Raw genomic sequence first — 19632 nt, 5'->3', positions numbered from 1 at the left:
CACGATGTTTTCCTTCACCGCCAAGCACGAGATGAATTATAAACAAATTAAGCACATGTAAATTCAGTGGTGCCTGCCTGGGTTTGAACCCGAAATCATCGGTTAAGATGCACGCGTTCTAACCACTGGATATTAAACTTAATAAAGTTTATTCTATGTGTGACGGTTCGTTTTTCTCTTTTATCAGTCTATCCGATTATCCGAATCGACACCGGTCCCAATTAATTCGGATGATCGGCGTTCTACTGTATTATGCTTTAGGATGATGTCGTCCTGATAGTTTTCGGCCACGACGCCAACCTCAAGGAGACAAGCCAACTACGATATATTATGGCGCCCAATTGCAAACACAGGTGCAATCTCTATTCTCTCTTCTAGTCTCTTATCTCTTACTCTAATAATCGGCCACGACCGGCAGGAGTTCTAGCGCGGAATCATCGGCTTTACGGTCGCACCGAGGCACGGGAGTTACACGCTTCCAGCTTCCAGACCCCGGGGTGTTACTGAACCAATAACTTTTGATTTGTCCGACTTGGGGACTAGGGGATCTAGTCAATGGACCAAAAGGCAGTTAAATAATTGTCTTTTCTTCAAACTACATATTGAAGTTATCCTGTGTGTTTTACCAATTGTCATCGTATGTAGACTTGAACCCCTCCAAATTGCTCCATCCTTCTTGGGTATGAAATTTCAGATACGCTTTAACAGATATTCTTTACTTATAAACAAAAGCCTAAATACAGTTTTCTTTGATTCACTCTTGGGTGGTGAATTATCATTCAGTAGCGTCTGTCTTTAACTCATTAACATACTCTTAAATACTTATATACATACATATATCTAACTTGATGTTTGTAAAATTTTCAAACAAGCTCATCCTCCACTTAACTCCCATAGGCGATGAATTTAGTAAAATCTTCTCGTAGTAATTTTCCATATTCTGTAAGGAATTCCAGTGCAGTTTAAAATATTATTTAATAAAATGATTATATTATATAGTTTAGATATTAATTCGATTTTTTTGTTTCAGAGCCATCGGCCGAGTCACCCAGACCTTCCCCTACATACCATGAATTCTGTACTAAGCTCCAATGTAAAATTCGAGATCTCTCTAGAAAATTCTAGATAAATTAAATATATTAATTATATATAAACAACCTTTTCTTGTCGTATTAACAACATGATTGGGTGGGGATGTTAGTATTCTCCATTTTAAAGTTTTTGCGAGAAACATTCGGTCACGGAATTAGTTTCGATTGAATAAATATCGGAATTTCAACGTTTCTTATATGAATCCCATATTTAAACCTCGTTGGTGATAAATTTAAACTAATATTATAAACGCGTGAGTCATGAGCGGAAACGTTTTGAGACGTTTTTTTAATGTTTTAATTTGATCTGTGAATACTGTGTCTGTTGCTCTTTCACGTTCAAATCACTAATCCGAATTTGAAGTAAGCTTGAACTCCAAGGAACGACGTAGGCTATTTTTTGGTCTAAAATTTCTTAAAAGCGAGGGAAGGGAAAGGGGAAGAGTTTTCAAATGTGCTCACATTATCTAATATAATATAAGAAACATAGTCGATGTTAAAGTTTTATTAAGTATAAAATACATTCAAAGCATCTGTTCTTTTGAATAGAATAATATGGAATATAAAAAGCTTCTATATATAACAATCCAAAACTAATATTTATGTACAATACAGACATACTTACATACCATTTTTAACTAATATAAAATATTTTAATGGATGCATCGAGTAAGTGTTCTATCACAACGAATATAACATTGGAAACTAATCCAAGATCTAACTATCTATTTGAAATTAAAAAAAGGGTGTTAAGAATTATATTTAAAAATATATATATTCTAAAACATGAAATTTTTACTTATGTCATTTTTCTTACCTACCTTTTCGTGACGTTAGTGCGACAGATCAACTTAATCTTATCGTATCTTAGTTAAAATATTAACTTATTTGAAAGTTACTACACGCTATGGGATTGAAGTTTAATCGCCTCGATTGAAAATTACACAGACAATTTACAGAATGGTAAATTATTTAATATCGGTCATTATAATTCCAGAGGAGAAAAGATAAACAAACCTTAGACGTAGATTTTATAACTCGGCTATATTGTGTACTACAAACAGTTCATTATTAATATATCGCTATTTATAACACAACACTATACCATTTAACTACTTATAGCCTATTCCAATTAAAATTGGAATAAAGATAAACAAAAGATTAACATAATTCATGCTATTTGCTATATTTTGCACTACTGATAGTTTTTTTATTAATACATATTTACTTATAAAATAACACTATTACACGTAACTACTTATGTCTACTTTAATTTTACTTTCAAAGTTCAGATAACATTTTCGTCGACGTTAAAAACTCATTTTATTACCAGATCCATGATGAATATCACAAATTAATTATTCTAGCTGTCGACCAATGACATCGCGTTAATTCGCTGTCAAATGTTGTTCATTTGGCTCATGTTCCCTTGTGGTTGGAATAGACTAAACACTTTACATTACTTACAAAGTACCGATAACAACGTCGTTATTTTGCCGCGAACTCGCAATGAATATCACTGATTATTAAAATCTCGACCAATGATATCTGTAATCAGTGTTGCTAATATTGGTTCACTCAATAGAACAGGTTTAAACATTGTCGCTTGCGCAAAATGTATTAATTCTTTTAGAAACGAATGTTTTTTTGCGGTACAGTCAATAGTAACGGTAATATCAATAGTAGCGCATGGGGAGCCATCGATACTATGACTTACGTTATAATATTTTCTAATATACCGTAGTACAAACCGGGCTTAACAGTTACTAATAAAAATGTTGCCACATTAAAAATATCTGACAAGTCAATAATTACTGCCTTATATTATTTATATATTCAATATTATACAATTTTAATTTACAAATTATTTAAGTTATATTGTATACCAATTTATAGGTTCAAATTGAATTAAGTTTATTTTTTTTAGTTAATTTTTAACATGTGAACTTAATTTAATATTGAATTTAATGTCTTTTTTTTTCTTTTAATTCCGTTAAAATTGGGTCAAGCGACATTTCAATTAATTTGAATGGAATCTTGAAATGATTTTGCAAGAATAAAAAAAATGTAAAGCAACCGATTCTGAATGTAGATTTTACCAAGAAACTGAATAGTTACTTTATTATTCAAATGAAATTATATATTATATAATTGTTACATAAATAACTGTTCATTACAATATATAACCATCTAAAAAGTTTAGTCAAGCCCCAAGTGCAAATCTTTAAGATTAAGTCTGTTTTTTTATTTATCTCTTACAAATCAAATACTACTTTTGTATTAAGCCACGCTTATATGTTAGAATCCAATAATAAATTGCTACTAATTTAATACAAGTATTTTATATGATAAACATTATATATTAATAATAAAAAGAATATTAACATATTTCGTAAATATATGCTTGATGTTTTTAATTACACAAACGTCACGACGCCATTTTGAAATTCTAATTTTGGCGCGATTAATATTAACACTACCTCTCGTAGTTTTCATTTAGTATTAAATATTGTATATTAAAGCTAAATGATTTATTTAGTTCCTGTAAGTGGTTATTAATTGCGTTTTTTTATTTAATTATACATGTTAATGTAACGTAACTACCAATGATCGGAATATTTCATACTCATTTAGCTTAAATGAATGACATAACAATGACTCAAAAAATCATCAATTTATTGAAGCAATCTCCATTTTTTATCTGTGGTATCAGAAATAATTATACTAACTGATTTTATAACTAAGTAACTCTGTTTCTTATTAAGCGAGTTGGACCCCAAGAAAGGACATAGCCTGCCTTTTTATACCTAAACCTAAACCCTAGTACCCTAACAGACGGCGAAAACTTGTATTAAATCAATGTAAGGTAATTGAGTTTCGTTTCGATTTTATTTTTTAATTTACTTTATATGATACTTAAAATGCTTAAAGTATTTTTGTTTATAAAAACTATGTATTTATTTACCATCACTTGACTTAAGAATAGAGGTTGTAACAACACTGTAAATTTTAAGCAAGCTTATACTTTATTATTAAATCATGTAATATTCCAATCAGAGATCAGTATAAATAAAAGTTAAATTCCGTCTATTACTAAACTTACTTACTAAATATGAAGAAGTTAGAAGAATTTTTTAAACAAAATTGTGATTATATTTTACATTTTTGTATATTTGTACAAAATTCGTTTTATCACTTCATGAAAATAATAGTTCGTTATTTTAAACGGCCATTTTGATGTCATAAGAAAATAATGTTCTTCATTAGGGCTCCCTGCAGATAAAACATAATTTCTTTAATATAATCTGTGTGTTCGACAGTTATAAAAAAAAGCATAAATAGGCTGCCTAATAACTCTAATAAGTTTGGACATTAATTTGACGTGACACCATTTTGAAATTGTGACATTTTTAAGGGCATGTGACAAAATTAATTATTAATCTGTTGTTTTGTTTTGCTTTATGTAAGTAAAAACAATTCGAAGGAAATTATTTATTATATACTTATTAGATAAAATAATACCTATAAAATAAGTCCTACTAAGAAAATATATAACTTATAAGTGATTTTTTTCTATATTTACCCGTCTACCAACAAATTTGTGTTTTATCTGTATAAATCTAAGGCTCATTTTAGCTTTACCCATGTAAAAATGTTTGAAATTAAAAAAAATACACTTCTAATCCTGCATACAATAAAAGTCCTTATTACATATCTATTGAGTACATATTTTATTAAATCTGTATGTCTCAAATTATCAAAATATTCTAATTAATTTAATGTAAGAGTCGAATGGTTGGCGAATGAACCTATTTGTGTTATAGAATGAAGTACGTGTGTGATCTGTGGAAGTTCGCTTGCATTATTTAAATTTGAGACATGAGAAACTACTGAAAATTGACAAAAATAAACGACGTTTTAGGAATAAATCTTAGCTCAATCATTATTAAAAATTTGTCTGTTTTTTAAATTTTGCTTTTAACTAAATTGTGTGATTTGGAGTTTAAATAAATTAATTCAATGTATTTTACTAACTTAGAAACATGCTGAGTATTAATAATAAAAAAAATGTATTAAACTGTATAAATTATTTCTTTCAATATTTAAAGTGAAAAAAAAAAACAAACTTTTTTAAGCGCATTATTAGATAATAATAAAAACAATGACAGTACATATTCTGGATGTTTTATTAAAAACCTTTATCTTTACATAATATAAAACAAAGTCGCTTTCTCTGTCCCTATGTCCCTTTGTACGCTTAAATCTTTAAAACTACGCAACGGATTTTGATGCGGTTTTTTTTAATAGATAGAGTGATTTAAAGAGAATGATTTTGTATGTATAATACGTGGACAATATAATAGATAAACACTGATAATTTTAGAGGTATCTAATGTGATGTCGTAAAAAGACACATTTTTTGCGTATCTATTGCAAACGCTGGCTGAACACTATGAGATAGATCAAAATAATGTACTACAGAATTGTACACCTCAAAAATATGTACAAAAAAGTCCGCGATGGTATGTGTCTATCCGTAAGTAATAATCCACACATTACATAAAATTTTTTTGTTTTTTATTTTTTACCACAAATATTGGCTAATTTTGGAAGCGATTTTAACCTATACAGCATTAATCCTTATCCAATGAAATACCTTAAATACATTGTTGATTTAATATTGATCTATATAGCCCTTTACAGCATATGATTTAAAGAATATTTTCGAAGATATTACAGATTTAAAAATTGCGGAACGTAGCGTTTGCGATGGTACCGGCCGGCCGGGGCGGCGGGAGCGTGCTATAGGCGCGTCGGAGGCCGCGGTTCTCCCTGTAGCACTTTGAATTTAACAGCGATCGGACGCGGTTATTATCGGAGCTCTCTAGCCATTGAAATAACAATCCATACTTCCATACTAATATTATAAATGTGAAAGTAACTTTGTCTGTCTGTCTGTTTGTCTCGCTTTCACGCCAAAACTACTAGACCGATTTAAATGAAATTTGGTACACAAATAGTCTAGAGCCTGAGAAAGGACATAGGTGCTTTAAAGGGTTGAAAAGGGGGATGAAAGGTTGTAAGTTGTTGAAAGTATTGTCATGTTTAGAATTTTTAGAACTAGAAGCATAAAACTTATATTTTAGGCTGTACACTTATAAAAAAACATATCATGACACCCACTCGGGAGGGAATTTTGGATATTCTACCACTAAATGGGTGAAATAAGGGTTGAACGATCATAAGGATTTTTTTAAGTAACAAACATGAAACTTTATTTTTGGGATACTGATTAAAAATGAGTAAATACGTATTTAAGCGTTTTTTGATATTCTACATCTGAGGGAGTGAAATAATTGATGAAAGTTTTTATGGAAGTCCGTCATTTTTTAAATTAAAAACAAATAACTGTTTTTGAGATACTGATTAAAAATGAGCAGATACGTATTTAAGCGTTTCTGGATATTTTACGCCTAAGGGGAGAAATATGGTTAACATTCCGTATACAGGTTAGTTTGGAAGTCTGTAATTTTTGAATTTAGAAGCATGAAACTTTATTTTTGTACCACTGATTAAAAATTAGTTGATACGTATTTAAGCGTTTCTGGATATTTTACGCCAAAGGGGTGAAATGGAGTTTGACATTTCGTATGTAGGATAGTTTGGAAGACCGTCATTTTTGAAGTTAGAAGCATGAAACTTTATCTTTGAGCTACTGATTAAAAATGAGTAGATACGTATTTATTTATTTAAGCGTTTCTTGATATTTTAGGCCTAAAGGGCAAAATAAGTGTTAACATTTCGTATTCAGGTTAGTCTGGAAGTCTGTCATTTTGAAGTTAGAAGGTCGAAATTTTATTTTTGGGCTACCGATTAAATATGAGTTGATTCTCATTTAAGCGTTTCTGGATATTCTACCCTAAGGGCTGAAATACACACCAATGTGGTATATAAAGAGGTATTACATTAACGTAACATTTTAAGTTAATTTGTAAATACATTCATATTCTACGCGGGCAAAGCCGCGGGTAACAGCTAGTAACTTATCAATTGAAAATGATTGTGTTTTTCATTTTAACATAAACATTTTCATTTTATTAATACAAGTAACGGCGTCCTTAATTAAGCTAGCCGATCACAATTTAACTGCATAGGATAAGACATAATATCTTAGATCCCAAGGTTGGTTGCACTTTTGTGATGTCATCAGTTTAACTTCGATAGATTACAATCTGACGAGATAGATTGTAATCTAATGATGTTTGTAATCTTACGGTAACATATATAAGTTATTATATATGTTACCGTAAGATTACATTATTATAGTTTAAAAATTTTACTTTTGAATTATATGGGTTTTTTTTGTTGTAGAGTTATTTTTCAAATAAATTAATAAGGTTTTTCTATAAGATATTTGAAAGTAATAAAAAATATTTTATTAATAAAAATTCAATCATTTTATTTTACGCCTACATTTATTTTCTGTAGTAAATATAAAAAAGAGTTTGTATTAATCGATTTGCATACATGATATATTCATATAATTGTATAGCAATTTATTTAAAAAAAAAAAGTAACTTCAGAATTTCTTGCCTGATCTCGGTAAAATCTCAAACCGAAATTTTTTTACTCTGGTACGTTATATTTAGTATTTAATTTTTCTAAAGTAAAGGTAGTCATCCAAAATATATATTTTTACTATATAAAATCCTAAGCTCTGGTATGGTAAAATCAAATAATGCACGAATAAAAGGGATAGGCATTACGTTTCGTTTGTACAAAATTAAGGCATGAAATAATTTCATTTTGATAGTAATAAATAATATTAATTAATATTTAAGTTATCTCTATTCCTCTCTTAACATATTATTAAATTAATATTTAATATAACACAAAGTAAAAATTATGCATGTCATGTTAAACGTGTGTTCCGTTCCTACTTTCTGATCGTAAGTATTAATATACTGGAATGCATATCAAAACATGAAATAGGTTATAAAAAACTGTAGCTTATACGTCAAAGAATTACTTCTCAATTTTATATAAAATTTTGTTTTCAAACTATTTCTAAAGTAAATTAATCGTCGATTTGATATAATGTTATATATGAAATCACAAGAAAAATATCTAACATAAAACCGTCAACGTTTCGATCATACATCAACATTCCCGTTAGACAACATTTATGAGAGGCGTTAATAATACGAATTTGCCTATACAACCCTATCAACTATTAATACCTATTTTTTATAGTATTGATTAAAGAAGTATATAACTATAAATCGGGGAAGAATAAAGTACACGTAAGTAAAATTATTCTTTAAAAAAATACTTTTATAGGGATTTTAATAAGTATATTAATATAGCTTATCTGTTATAGCAATAAATATACGTTATATATAATAATGTCAAGATTGTTATGCTATTATAATTATATATAAAAAATAATTCAGGTAACTTAATTTATTTTAACAATATTATGTAGTTGTAATGTTCACTATCTTGTGAATTACATTTAATAGCTATTAAAACACGAGTTTCGCTCATGACAAAACGAAAAGAGGTATACTTGCTAAGTTAATTTAAATTTCGATTGTGTTCCATATCTCAATCAAATTAATTTACAGTTAAAACTTTAAAACACTCTTGGCCCTTTATGAAAAATAGAATATCATGAACTGAAGATTTTCTAGAGATTTCTTTAAAAAATAGTATTAAGACGGTTGCATCATAATATATTTGTAACAATATTAATTATCATATCGCAATAATCATTATATGTCTATTTACTATTTCATTCTTATAATAAAAGTCCTAGCACTCTAAGCATCTTCATATGAGCTAATGTAACTTTTGTAAATAAAAATCAGTCTATATTCGCACCATTGGTAAACAAACTTGAACAATTTATAGATCTAACATAGAAATTATCTAATTGCTTAGTATGTACACTAAATAAATTTTTGTTTTATAGAAAAGGTTTACCATTGAGTCGCATGCTGGTTTTTCTCGATATCTGTATATTACCAGCAGCTGGGCTTGAAGATTTTACTGCTTATCAAAAGCCTATATGAATAAAAATATTGTGATTTGATTTAGTTAGAATGTCTGTTCATTTGGAATATTTTCTAACACTTACCTTAGTAATATTCATTGTACACCTTTTTTATATTTGTTTTTTATAGACATTAAAAATACGAGATATTAATTCTTACGTTGCGAATGTGCTACCAATCTTTTGTACTATGTTATGTCCCTTGTGTCTGTTTTGCACTGAAATTTGACGACCTTTGAAGGTTTTGATTAGATTTAGTAAGAGAGTAAGCAAGTGTATTCAGGTGCAATGGAAATAACAGGAGGAATAAATCTAAACAAAACTTAGAACATATTCCAGGCAATTTCCTGATAGTGGGGCTCTATTTAGCAGTTAAAACAGTCCATTATTGATATATCTTCATTTATAATATACTATTCCACTTCCATAAATACAAAAATGATCTTAATGTCATTTAAAATGCAGTTTTTTGACTTATGATGGCATGTAAATTCAAGATTAATGTTGTTTATTTTCAATTCCTGCCATTAGAATCTAATATTTAGCAGTCAGTTGTGTTATTACTATATTAACATCTGTCCGCACCTATGCCCATATATTTTTTTTTTAATTTTATTTCCTTGGTTATATATTTATATGGGCTGATGGTAAGAAATATTAACCTTTCCTTACATCACCTATGCGCCACCAACCCTGAGAACTAAGATGTTATGTCCCTTGTGCCTGTGATTACACTGGCCCATTTGTGAAGGGATGAGGCATATGTTATGTATCCTCTGTGTTAATTCAGGGTAACCTATCTCTATTCCTTGAGCTTGTAATCTTGTCTGTACCATTCAAATTCCATTGTATCTTCTCCATTGCAAATGACATTGGCGAGAGACACAGTTTACTGTGCCCTGTTGGTACAAATAAAGGATACAGGAAAAAAAAAATTATCTCTATTCCAAATTTAAAATCTGTTCAATACTTACTGCTAAAGGGTAACCAAGATCATTCTGTCTTCAAAAACTTTTTATAATATTAGTAAGTTTTATAGAATAAAGTTTTTGATTGATACTTTTTACTTTTCCAGCACAGATCTAGACTACAGGTGTCACCATGGCTGATGATATAGACATAGAGGAACATGATGTCTTAGACAACCCACACATCAAGAATATATTTCCGGATATAACAAATATCAAGACTGAAGTGATTGACTATGAAGAGGAAGGTAGTAAATTGTTATTTCTAATTTTATTTCTTTGCAAACTTGATATGTATTTTCAAATAATTACTTACTATCCATCTCACATAAGTAGGCCTCTTATTTATTTACTAACTACTACATAATCTTGGGTTACTTACTTTATAACTTAAGCATCTAAGAAATTCCGTCTAATAGGTAGGAAATTCGAGACAATTGATAAAATTGAAAAGTAAAGCTACCACCGGTTAAATTTATGCATATCTCTTTACAGAAAACCTTGATTTCGATAGTGAGAACTATGGGGCTCTCCAGTATGAAACGGATCCCAAGGACATCGAGGACGATATCCCCAATTTATATCAGAACAGAATAATCCTGGGAACAAAACCTTGCGCGTCTGACTCATCGTCAGACGATGAAGAAACTGTGCCAAAACTTCTAGAAACCTTCGTTGTGTTGGAAGACTGGGGTATTCTATTGGCAAACAATCCCTGTTATTGTCATAGTTGCCAGATTTTATTTCCCACCGAAAATGCGCTCGACTCCCACAAAATGACAACGCACTCATTCCTAATAGCAGTTAGGAATAACAAGGCGATCAAAAGTACAAGTAAAAGCTCCATATCGGCCAGATTGAAATTCGAACTGGATTTAGAAGAGACGAGCGATAATCTCTGTAATCATTGCAATGTTGTGTTCCCAGACGAGATAGCTCTACTAAAACACTCATACGAATTGTTGCCGAGGAAATTTGCATGTGAATTCTGTGATCTAGTGTTCGAAAGTGAAGTGTCGTGTAATATACATAAGATGATACATTCGAACGTTGAATGTTTCCGCTGTCCAATTTGTTCGTGTTATTTCAAATATGTGAATAAGTTAATCAGTCACGTCACTTATCAGCACCGTACAGAGCTACCTGATTTACCAGAGCGTGTGATAACGAACTATAAGTGTGCGTTCTGTGTCGCGAAGTTTAAAAACAATAAGAGTTACAATGGTCATATATTGTACCACCATCCAGAGTTTTATAACAAAACAGAGGATCAAGTTGAAAACGATAAGTTTAAATGTCTCCCTTGTAATATAACATTTCCATCGGCTTATTCGGAGAAGATCCATCGGGCCGCACAACATACGAGTAAACCAAGTGACGTCACCAATCGTCGTATAAAATTGGAAAATAAAATAAAATTGGAACCATTGTCGCCCAAGAAACTTTCGCCCCAAAAGATTGACTTAAATCGAAGACCTATACCGAGATCGACGTTATTCAAATGCAATAAATGCCAACTACACTTTGTATCGTGTATTGTTGCAGTTGAACACACGAAACGTTGTGTGCTTAAAAAGGGGGAGTGGAAGTGTAAGAAATGTCGACGTTCATTCAAATTGGTCGATCGTCATAGTCATACCACTCAGCATAAATCGAGCGATCGGTTCAAAGTTATAACGATTGAAGACGATACTTTAAACAAATTATTGTGTCGGTGTATATCCTGTAAAATTTGCTTCGATGAGAGAACTTTACTTAAATACCACATAAATGGCTGTACGGTAAGCGATTCAGTGAATTGTAATTTATGCAATTTTCGTGTACACGAGCATGCGATAACGAAACATAAAAGAATACATAATGAATTGGGTTTGGAACAGTTTCTCGTCGTTGATTTCGTTAGCGCCGACCAATTGACAACGCAGAAACCTGAAGTGAAGGCGTTAAGTTGTGTAAAGAAAGAGAGACGTCAATTGAAGAAGGAGAAGTTCTACTACTACTGCCCCACATGCCAGTGTTTCATGAAGGTGAATAAGTTACCAGATAAACACAACATAGGTAAATGTAACACGCATCTCATGAAACGTATCTGCAAGTTGTGTGGACTTAAATTTTCGACCAAGAGCTTTCAGACGCATAAAAAGGAGCACAAGAAATTCCCCAACCTAAAACTTCGCGATCTCACGTTCAAAAACACCCAGAGTTTGAGGAAAATCAACCCCCCATTTCCAGATTTCAAGAACTGTTCCAAATGTAATGTGAAGTTCTTTAGTGGTATGGCTCTTAAGAGCCACGTGTGTGACGTTGAAGAAGCTAAGATTTGTGTTTATTGCGGTGAAAAGTTTAGTGATCTCGCGTATAAGTTACACGTTCCATTTCACGAATATTCCGGTAAGAAGAAGCAAGTTTTTACCGAAAATATACCGGAATTGATAAAGAAATACGAATCTCTCAAAATCGTCTGGAATATTCTCTATCTCTGTGAGATTTGTGACACGATCCTTGACGATTATGACGAAGTAGTCGAGCATAGTCAGAACCACTTTTGTAACATGGAAAGCTACAATATTACCATAAATCGCTGCTCGATATGTGATATACAAATTGTCAGCACATGTTACGAGAAACATAAGCAATTACATTTAGCGAACAGTGTAACTAAAAGTTCCTTCAAAATTCTTCGTTACAATTACGATGCGCTTCTAACTGATGATTGGTTTAATATATTTAAAGCATTAGCGAAGGAGCAAGTTGACCAAATTTTAAATAAAAGCAAATATAAACACACGAGAAGTGTTCGAATGGAATTGATGGTTGATGGACCGATCGATTTGACGATTTACCAATGCGTTGTGTGTAAGATCATCGTCGATTGTAACGCAGTAGCCGAACACGCTGAGAATAGTTTGAATTGCGTTAATTCGATCAAATTTAATTGCTCAATGTGCCACTTAAGTTTTTCAACGAAAACCTCTCTGAATTATCACTGTTATTTGCACGAAAAACACTTAATCACGAATAAGACGTTCAGAATTATATCGTTTAATGATGAGAAAGATTTATATGTAAATGATTCGTTGAGATCGAAGATGAATCCTGAAAGTTTGAAGTTCATTCGCTGTCAACATTGTGGTAAACTTATAAACAAATCAAAGTACAAAAGACATGTCGATTATCACATTTACATGGCCAAGAAAATGTCAAAAGAAGGCAAGAATCAACCCAAGTTCTTAGTTCGTTCTAAATACAAAAAGACCGATTTGTCAAAAGTACACAATTTCTACAAATGCAAAAAGTGTGGAGTATGCGTTTTCCGAAATAACGTCGTGAAACATTTTTGCAGTACGAACAAACAGAAGAAACAGTGCTCGAAATGTCATTTGTGGTTCAGATCGTCGCATTTGAACAAGCACATGATGTATCATGATAAATTTAAGCTTACCAAATACAATATCAATGTTTTCGTCTTTAAAAACGGTAAAATAGAAAGAGAGCGTCGCAAGGAAGACCAGGTAGTCCTGTATCAGTGCTCAGACTGTTCCGTCTGTTTGCATAGAGAAATGAATATAAAAAGGCACATATGCATCAGTGATAACTACCAGAAAGTATGTCGTTTATGCGAAATGCCATTCCATTGTTCCCGTATGCAAATCCACGAGAAATTCCACGAAGATAAAAATTTCACAAAGCATAATGTAACTATCAAAACATTCAAGAGCAAAGATGTATTAAAAAATTACCCACAAAAATCTAAACCAGCTACTCATTTGACAAATGCAAAATATAGAAAAACAACAGTGATTCCAAGGCATTCGAAACTTAATAAAAACAAACCAAAAACCGAGGAACTTGACCCCCTATTCCTGAGATACGCACATTTAAGAAACTTTAAATGTACAGAATGCAATTTGCTTTTCGTAACGCCGTCTGCATTACTGGAACACCAAATTTCGTGTTCGACAGACAATTATGGTGTTAAATGTGATACATGTGGACTTATTTTCCATAAATCAATGATAAATTTGCACCAAGGTTTGCAAAGATGCGGTCCACGAAGTGGTAAATTATTCATCGTTACCATAGACGCTAAAGATGGAGCTAAATATGACGATACAAAGTCTTTATATCGTTGTAACAAGTGTGGAATTCACTTTACATCATTCAGAGCCATATTTAATCATGTCAAAAGTGATCATATAATTGTTATGAAGCCTACTAAATGTGATATTTGTAATCTTTTAATGTCATGTCACAGTTGTCCGAGGCATAAACTAATCCACCATGATAGACATTTAGCTCTCTCTGATCTTATTACACTCAACGTAGTTGATTTGAGTTTAAGTAAAGCTTTAAAAGATCAATCAAATAAAATAGTTAATATTATCGACTATGTATCTGATGTGGACGAATCTGACGGTGAAGATAAACGAGCTGCTAAAAGGAAAACTTGTGGCGACGAGGGAATTCCCAATAAATACATAAAACTAAATACTGCTGTTTCAGAAAAAACACTGTCAAGTTCGCCCAGTGGCAGTTTTATTGACGAGATTTACAATTGTGAGATATGTAATTTGAACTTTTTACATAGGAGAACATTAGAACGTCACATTAACGAAGGTCGTCACAATGAAAGGAAATTCAAATGTCCTAAATGTAATTTGATTTTTACGCAAAATTCATTGACGCGTCATATTAAACTTCACCACGATGCAGACGACTTATCAGTTGTTCATTATGAAAGAAAATCGTTACCGTCTGATCATTTAGAATTCGACGAAGTAAATAGAAGTCTAAACAAAGGATTAAATAATCAAAAGATTAATGAATTAGTCGATATAGACAATGATCCTGAATTAGATGAAACTGTTGATAGAAATAAACAAGTAACTTTTAAAAGGAAAAGTTGTACCGACGTAGAAATTCCCAAGAAACATATTAAACTAAATACGACTAGTTCAGAAAGGACAGTGCGAAGTTCAATTAGTAATAGTCTTATTGAAGAAATTTACAAATGCGATATTTGTGAGTTAAATTTCTTACATAAAAGGACGCTAGATCGTCATATTAATGAAGGACGTCATAACGAAAGAAAATTCAACTGTCCCGAATGTGATTTAATTTTTACGCAGAATTCATTAACGCGTCATCTTAAACTACATCACGATCCAAATTATACCTTAACACATAATCGTAAAACAGTCAGTCCAAAAGTAATGGATAAGTCCGCTGATGATGCTGAAGCAAACGTGAAAGTTATTGATAAACCATTAATTGTTGCTGACGAAGCTAAAGCTGCGGTCACTACTTTCCAACAAACAAATAAATTAACAAACAAGCTATACAAATGTAGCGAGTGTGACGTTTACTTTACGTTCGCAGATGCGTGTCATGATCACGTGACTAGTCATGTATCATTAGATCCAACAGAATACATAGCTTGCAAACTATGCGATTTGCAATTTCTATGCGAATATCTCGGAAGTCACATGAAAGGGCATAGAGAAAAATCTTTCAGTATAGACGAATTGATCGTTGAAGAATACCATATTAATGATGGCAAAATTAAAGTCGATACATATTCCGCAGCGGATAGATTAAAATCGAAATTGGTTACGACGACCACACATTTCGATACGGAAGATGAAAAAAATGAAAGAGACGAAAACACGGTTGACTCGACTGCTTCTGTTACGGAATCTAAAGCACATTATATTGATGACGTTATTTCAAATGAAGACAGTCCTAGTAACGATGGAGAAATAAATAAAGAGGTAGATGATGTTGAAATCGTAACAGCGCCTAGTTCAGAGTCAGAAAATATGTTAGAAGTTAAGAGTACCTCTTTAATTTTAACGGATATATCGTCTTGAGATTAGAACGATTATTTGATTGCTGTTTTGTGGAATATACCTCGATCAATTGTGATTCATTAAATATTAATTACATACGTTCCAGAGTTATTTCGTGAAGACACAATGTGTTCATACAGCCAGTACAGCCATTTCGTAATCAGTGTCAGTGACTGACTAATCCAGTGAAGTGTAAAGAAAATATGAAAATAAATCTTAATTAATACGATTGTTAAGAATAAAACCGAAAATTCAATACTTATATCGTTTCTAGAACTGTCTAAAGTTTGTTTTAAAATATAAAAGAGATTTGAAAAGTAAATTAGTATATTTTTGATTGAAAAATTATATTTTTCTAGTGTTCGATGTTAACTAATTTAAAAGTGTGGACAGTTTAAAAGAACTGTGAGAAATACAGGCGGTATTTAACTTCTAAATTCAAGCCTTCGTTTGTGTTTGTAGGAACATTAAACTGTTTAGAATTATAATCAAATCATCGGATTCGATTTGCAGAACATTTTACACATTTTTGTTGACCGTTTCATCTTTATCGAATTCACACTCACACAAACACATTTGATACTTAATGTATTTTCGATTTATTTGAATCATTGCAAAACTTAGTCGAAATTTTCTGCAATGTAAATTATACCAAAACCATTTCTGAAACGCATTGCATATTCTGGTATGAGCTTTATGTATGTTGATTTTATAATTAAGTTATTGAATACAAAAAAAAAGTCTCATTTAATATTAAAGATTATATTTAGACTACCGTATCTTGTCGCATTAAAGTCACAATAGGTAACACTTATGATTAGAAAGATTTTATGTGACCATGTTAATAAGATCGGAACCCATAAATATACTGAAATATTCTCTATAATCATATCAGATAGCATATTCCAATGGAAATGGGAAAAAAGATAAACAAACCTTAGATTTACGTATTTCATGCGATTTGCTAATAACTCAGCTATATTGTGCACTACTAAGAGTTTATGATTAATCTATTTTTATAATACAACACTATTCATAACTACTTAACTACTTATTTCCACTTTAATTTTGCTTCCAAAATTCCGATAACGGTTTCATCGACGCTCAAAACGCAATTTTTTCGCAAATCCATAGTGAATATCATATATTAATCAAGCTCTCAACCAATGATATCAATTCGCTGTCAAATCTTGTTTATTTTTCTTTTTTCCTGTTATAGTTGGAATAGAGTATACTTCGTTATTTCTGTACACTTAACAAACAGTAACAATTTTAATATCACGTATAATGTGGAGCGCTAAAAGGAGACACCTAGGGCACCAAATCTACTAAAATATTGACAGTTCATCGCAATCGAATCGGGAACATTACCGTTAGAAGTTAGAATTGGCCCCCGGGTTAGCTGAGTTGAAAGAAATTATACAATAATTCGTTTAAATGATGATTTGATGATTGTCTTAGATAGTTTAATGGTCAGAATAAAAAGAAACAAGTGCCAAGGTCGTGCATTTAAAAAACAAATTCGAAATTGTGCCATTTTGTTTTTTACGAAGATGTACCACGTGATGTGAATGCGACAAGGAAGGTTTATTATGTTTTATCGCTTTTGTTGTTGTCTCTTTCTCTCTTGGAACAAACTGTAGGATAGCTCGTAGATTATACTTTAGTTCTGTAAAAATATGAGCATCAATTAATCATTTACGTCAAAAATGTGATGTATTTTTGAGCATGTGTTGTTTATATGAATTTGATTATTAATTATTTAATTTATAAGAAATACACAAACACGACAATGTCAAAATGACTATGTTGAAACAAAATGGTTTCATTTTAAAATTCTTTAAATATTGAATGACGGTTGGTGACGGTTTTGTTGTACGTGATCTTTAAACAGACATGAACAGGACAGAGGAGCTATTCTGTAAGAACAAATTCGAAAATCACTTTAGAACACGATCGTAATCGAAAACTGATCTTCGCAGGGCCGGATTAACCTTATCGGGCCTCTTGGCGAGGCATCTTTAAGGGCCGTTTATTATAAGTTTTTTTTTTATTATTTTTAATATGTATATTAGGAAGACAACGTCATCTCTATATCTAAATGGAAAATTCGTGAATGGCTGTCGTAGCTTTATTAATTTTATTAAAAATGCAATTTTAAACCTTATTTCCTATTTTGCCAGCTTAGGGGGCTGGAGACCTAAGTAGTTGCCTACACTGTCAAATCGATAAACCGGATGTAGCGATATCAGCGACATTGACTTGAATACTTATAACATTTAAATTTAAAAAGATGCAAGAATTGAAAAAGTCGGTTTTCAATATTTCACGAGTGGCAATGTGAGTTCTAACAGAATAGCGCTGGAGGTTTAAAAATAATGGTACTACTATTCTTGTCTCCTCTGTCGAAATAGCTTAAAGAATTTTTGCACCAAAATAATCGCCAACGAATCAATATGACGTAATACATTTCTTAGAATTATTTGTTGTACAATTTTAATTATGTTGACGTATTTTTAGTCTTCTGTTGCTTTGGTATTTCCTTGATATTCCATAAAATATAGCTTGTTTTCGTACTTTGTGGGGGGTAAGACCGGTGCCAGGTTAAGTACCCCGCCATCTCCTTTTCCGTACCCGACAATGTGTATGCAAAATGTCATAATGATCGGTTGAGTAATTAAGACGTGTAAGTCACTTTCGCAATTATAATATTAGTTTGACATTTGTCTGCAATAGTGACAGTTGTGACGTCATAACTTTGTAAAGTAGGTGGTAGATTTGTGCGAGGTGCCTACCAATTATCACTCATTCTACCAAACAGCATCAGTATTGTTGTGTTCCGGTTTGAAATGTGAATTGTCTGGTTGACTATAGGAACAAGTGACAAAGTTTTTGTACCCAAGATTAGTGGCGTATAACCAATGTCTATGGGTCGCCAATTTGCCAGTTTACTTACCTAATAAGTGTCCATTAAAGTAACGTCTAACGATTTATTCATACATTTACTGTTAATATTTAAATACGGTGTGTCACATGTAATCCAATATTATCATCATATATATGTGTACAATTTTTTTTATTTGTGTGTCAATCATGTGAAAACTACAAAATGATATATTTAGTATTGTATGAGACTGAGCGATGTGGAATCATCCGTAGATGGATGCTATTAATTATTTGAATTCCCTCGATCTTTACCCCATTTTTTTTTTATTTTAATGCCCATCGAATCTGGCAGTTAAGAGTATTGTATATAAATCAATTCACTCGTAGACATACGACGACTTTACAAGACTACATCATGTAGCCTGTTGAACAAGCTATATTTTAAGGAATTTTATGTTGCAGTATTCAGTGTGTTGTTGATGAGAAATGACTGTTATTACTTCACCAGCAAATCCGAGGAGCAATAATCATTTTTTTATTCATCCAGTGTAATAACAGGTACGAGGGACGTGAGATCTTAATTCCCAAGGTTGTGTTGTGTTGATGCATCGACGTTGTATAAATTGTAAACTTCATTAAAAATGTGTCATTGTTCTTTTAAGCATTCATCCTGATTAAAGTATTTAAGAAAACTAATTAGCACCGTTTCTGTGATATGAATCATTCTTTCATCCCACATTAATTCTCTCTTGGAGATATGTATATTTGTTCCAATAAAATGC

At 31.5% G+C, this 19632-nt stretch overlaps 2 protein-coding genes across 2 annotated transcripts in view; both read left to right on the top strand.

Moving 5' to 3' along the window:
• The window catches only part of LOC113393634 (GTP-binding protein 2), a 32421-nt gene extending 27223 nt beyond the window's left edge, over window positions 1-5198 (top strand). The window contains exon 18 of the mRNA XM_064220173.1: window positions 1031-5198. Coding sequence (XP_064076243.1) covers window positions 1031-1073 — 43 coding nt within the window. The 3' untranslated portion in view covers window positions 1074-5198. The remainder of the gene's footprint in view (window positions 1-1030) is intronic.
• A 2896-nt stretch (window positions 5199-8094) lies between these two features.
• LOC113393636 (zinc finger protein 729-like) lies at window positions 8095-16529 on the top strand. The gene is made up of 3 exons (XM_026630626.2): window positions 8095-8395; window positions 10223-10363; window positions 10611-16529. Exons 2-3 carry the CDS (start codon window positions 10249-10251, stop codon window positions 15983-15985), a joined length of 5490 nt encoding a protein of 1829 aa, XP_026486411.2. The 5' UTR covers window positions 8095-8395; window positions 10223-10248; the 3' UTR covers window positions 15986-16529.
• The last annotated feature ends 3103 nt before the right edge of the window (window positions 16530-19632 follow it).

This window comes from Vanessa tameamea, chromosome 31, assembly GCF_037043105.1.
Source record: "Vanessa tameamea isolate UH-Manoa-2023 chromosome 31, ilVanTame1 primary haplotype, whole genome shotgun sequence".
Classification (NCBI taxonomy): domain Eukaryota; kingdom Metazoa; phylum Arthropoda; class Insecta; order Lepidoptera; family Nymphalidae; genus Vanessa; species Vanessa tameamea.
The sequence above is the reverse complement of the archived record's forward strand: the minus strand, read 5'-3'. Positions and strand labels throughout refer to the sequence as shown.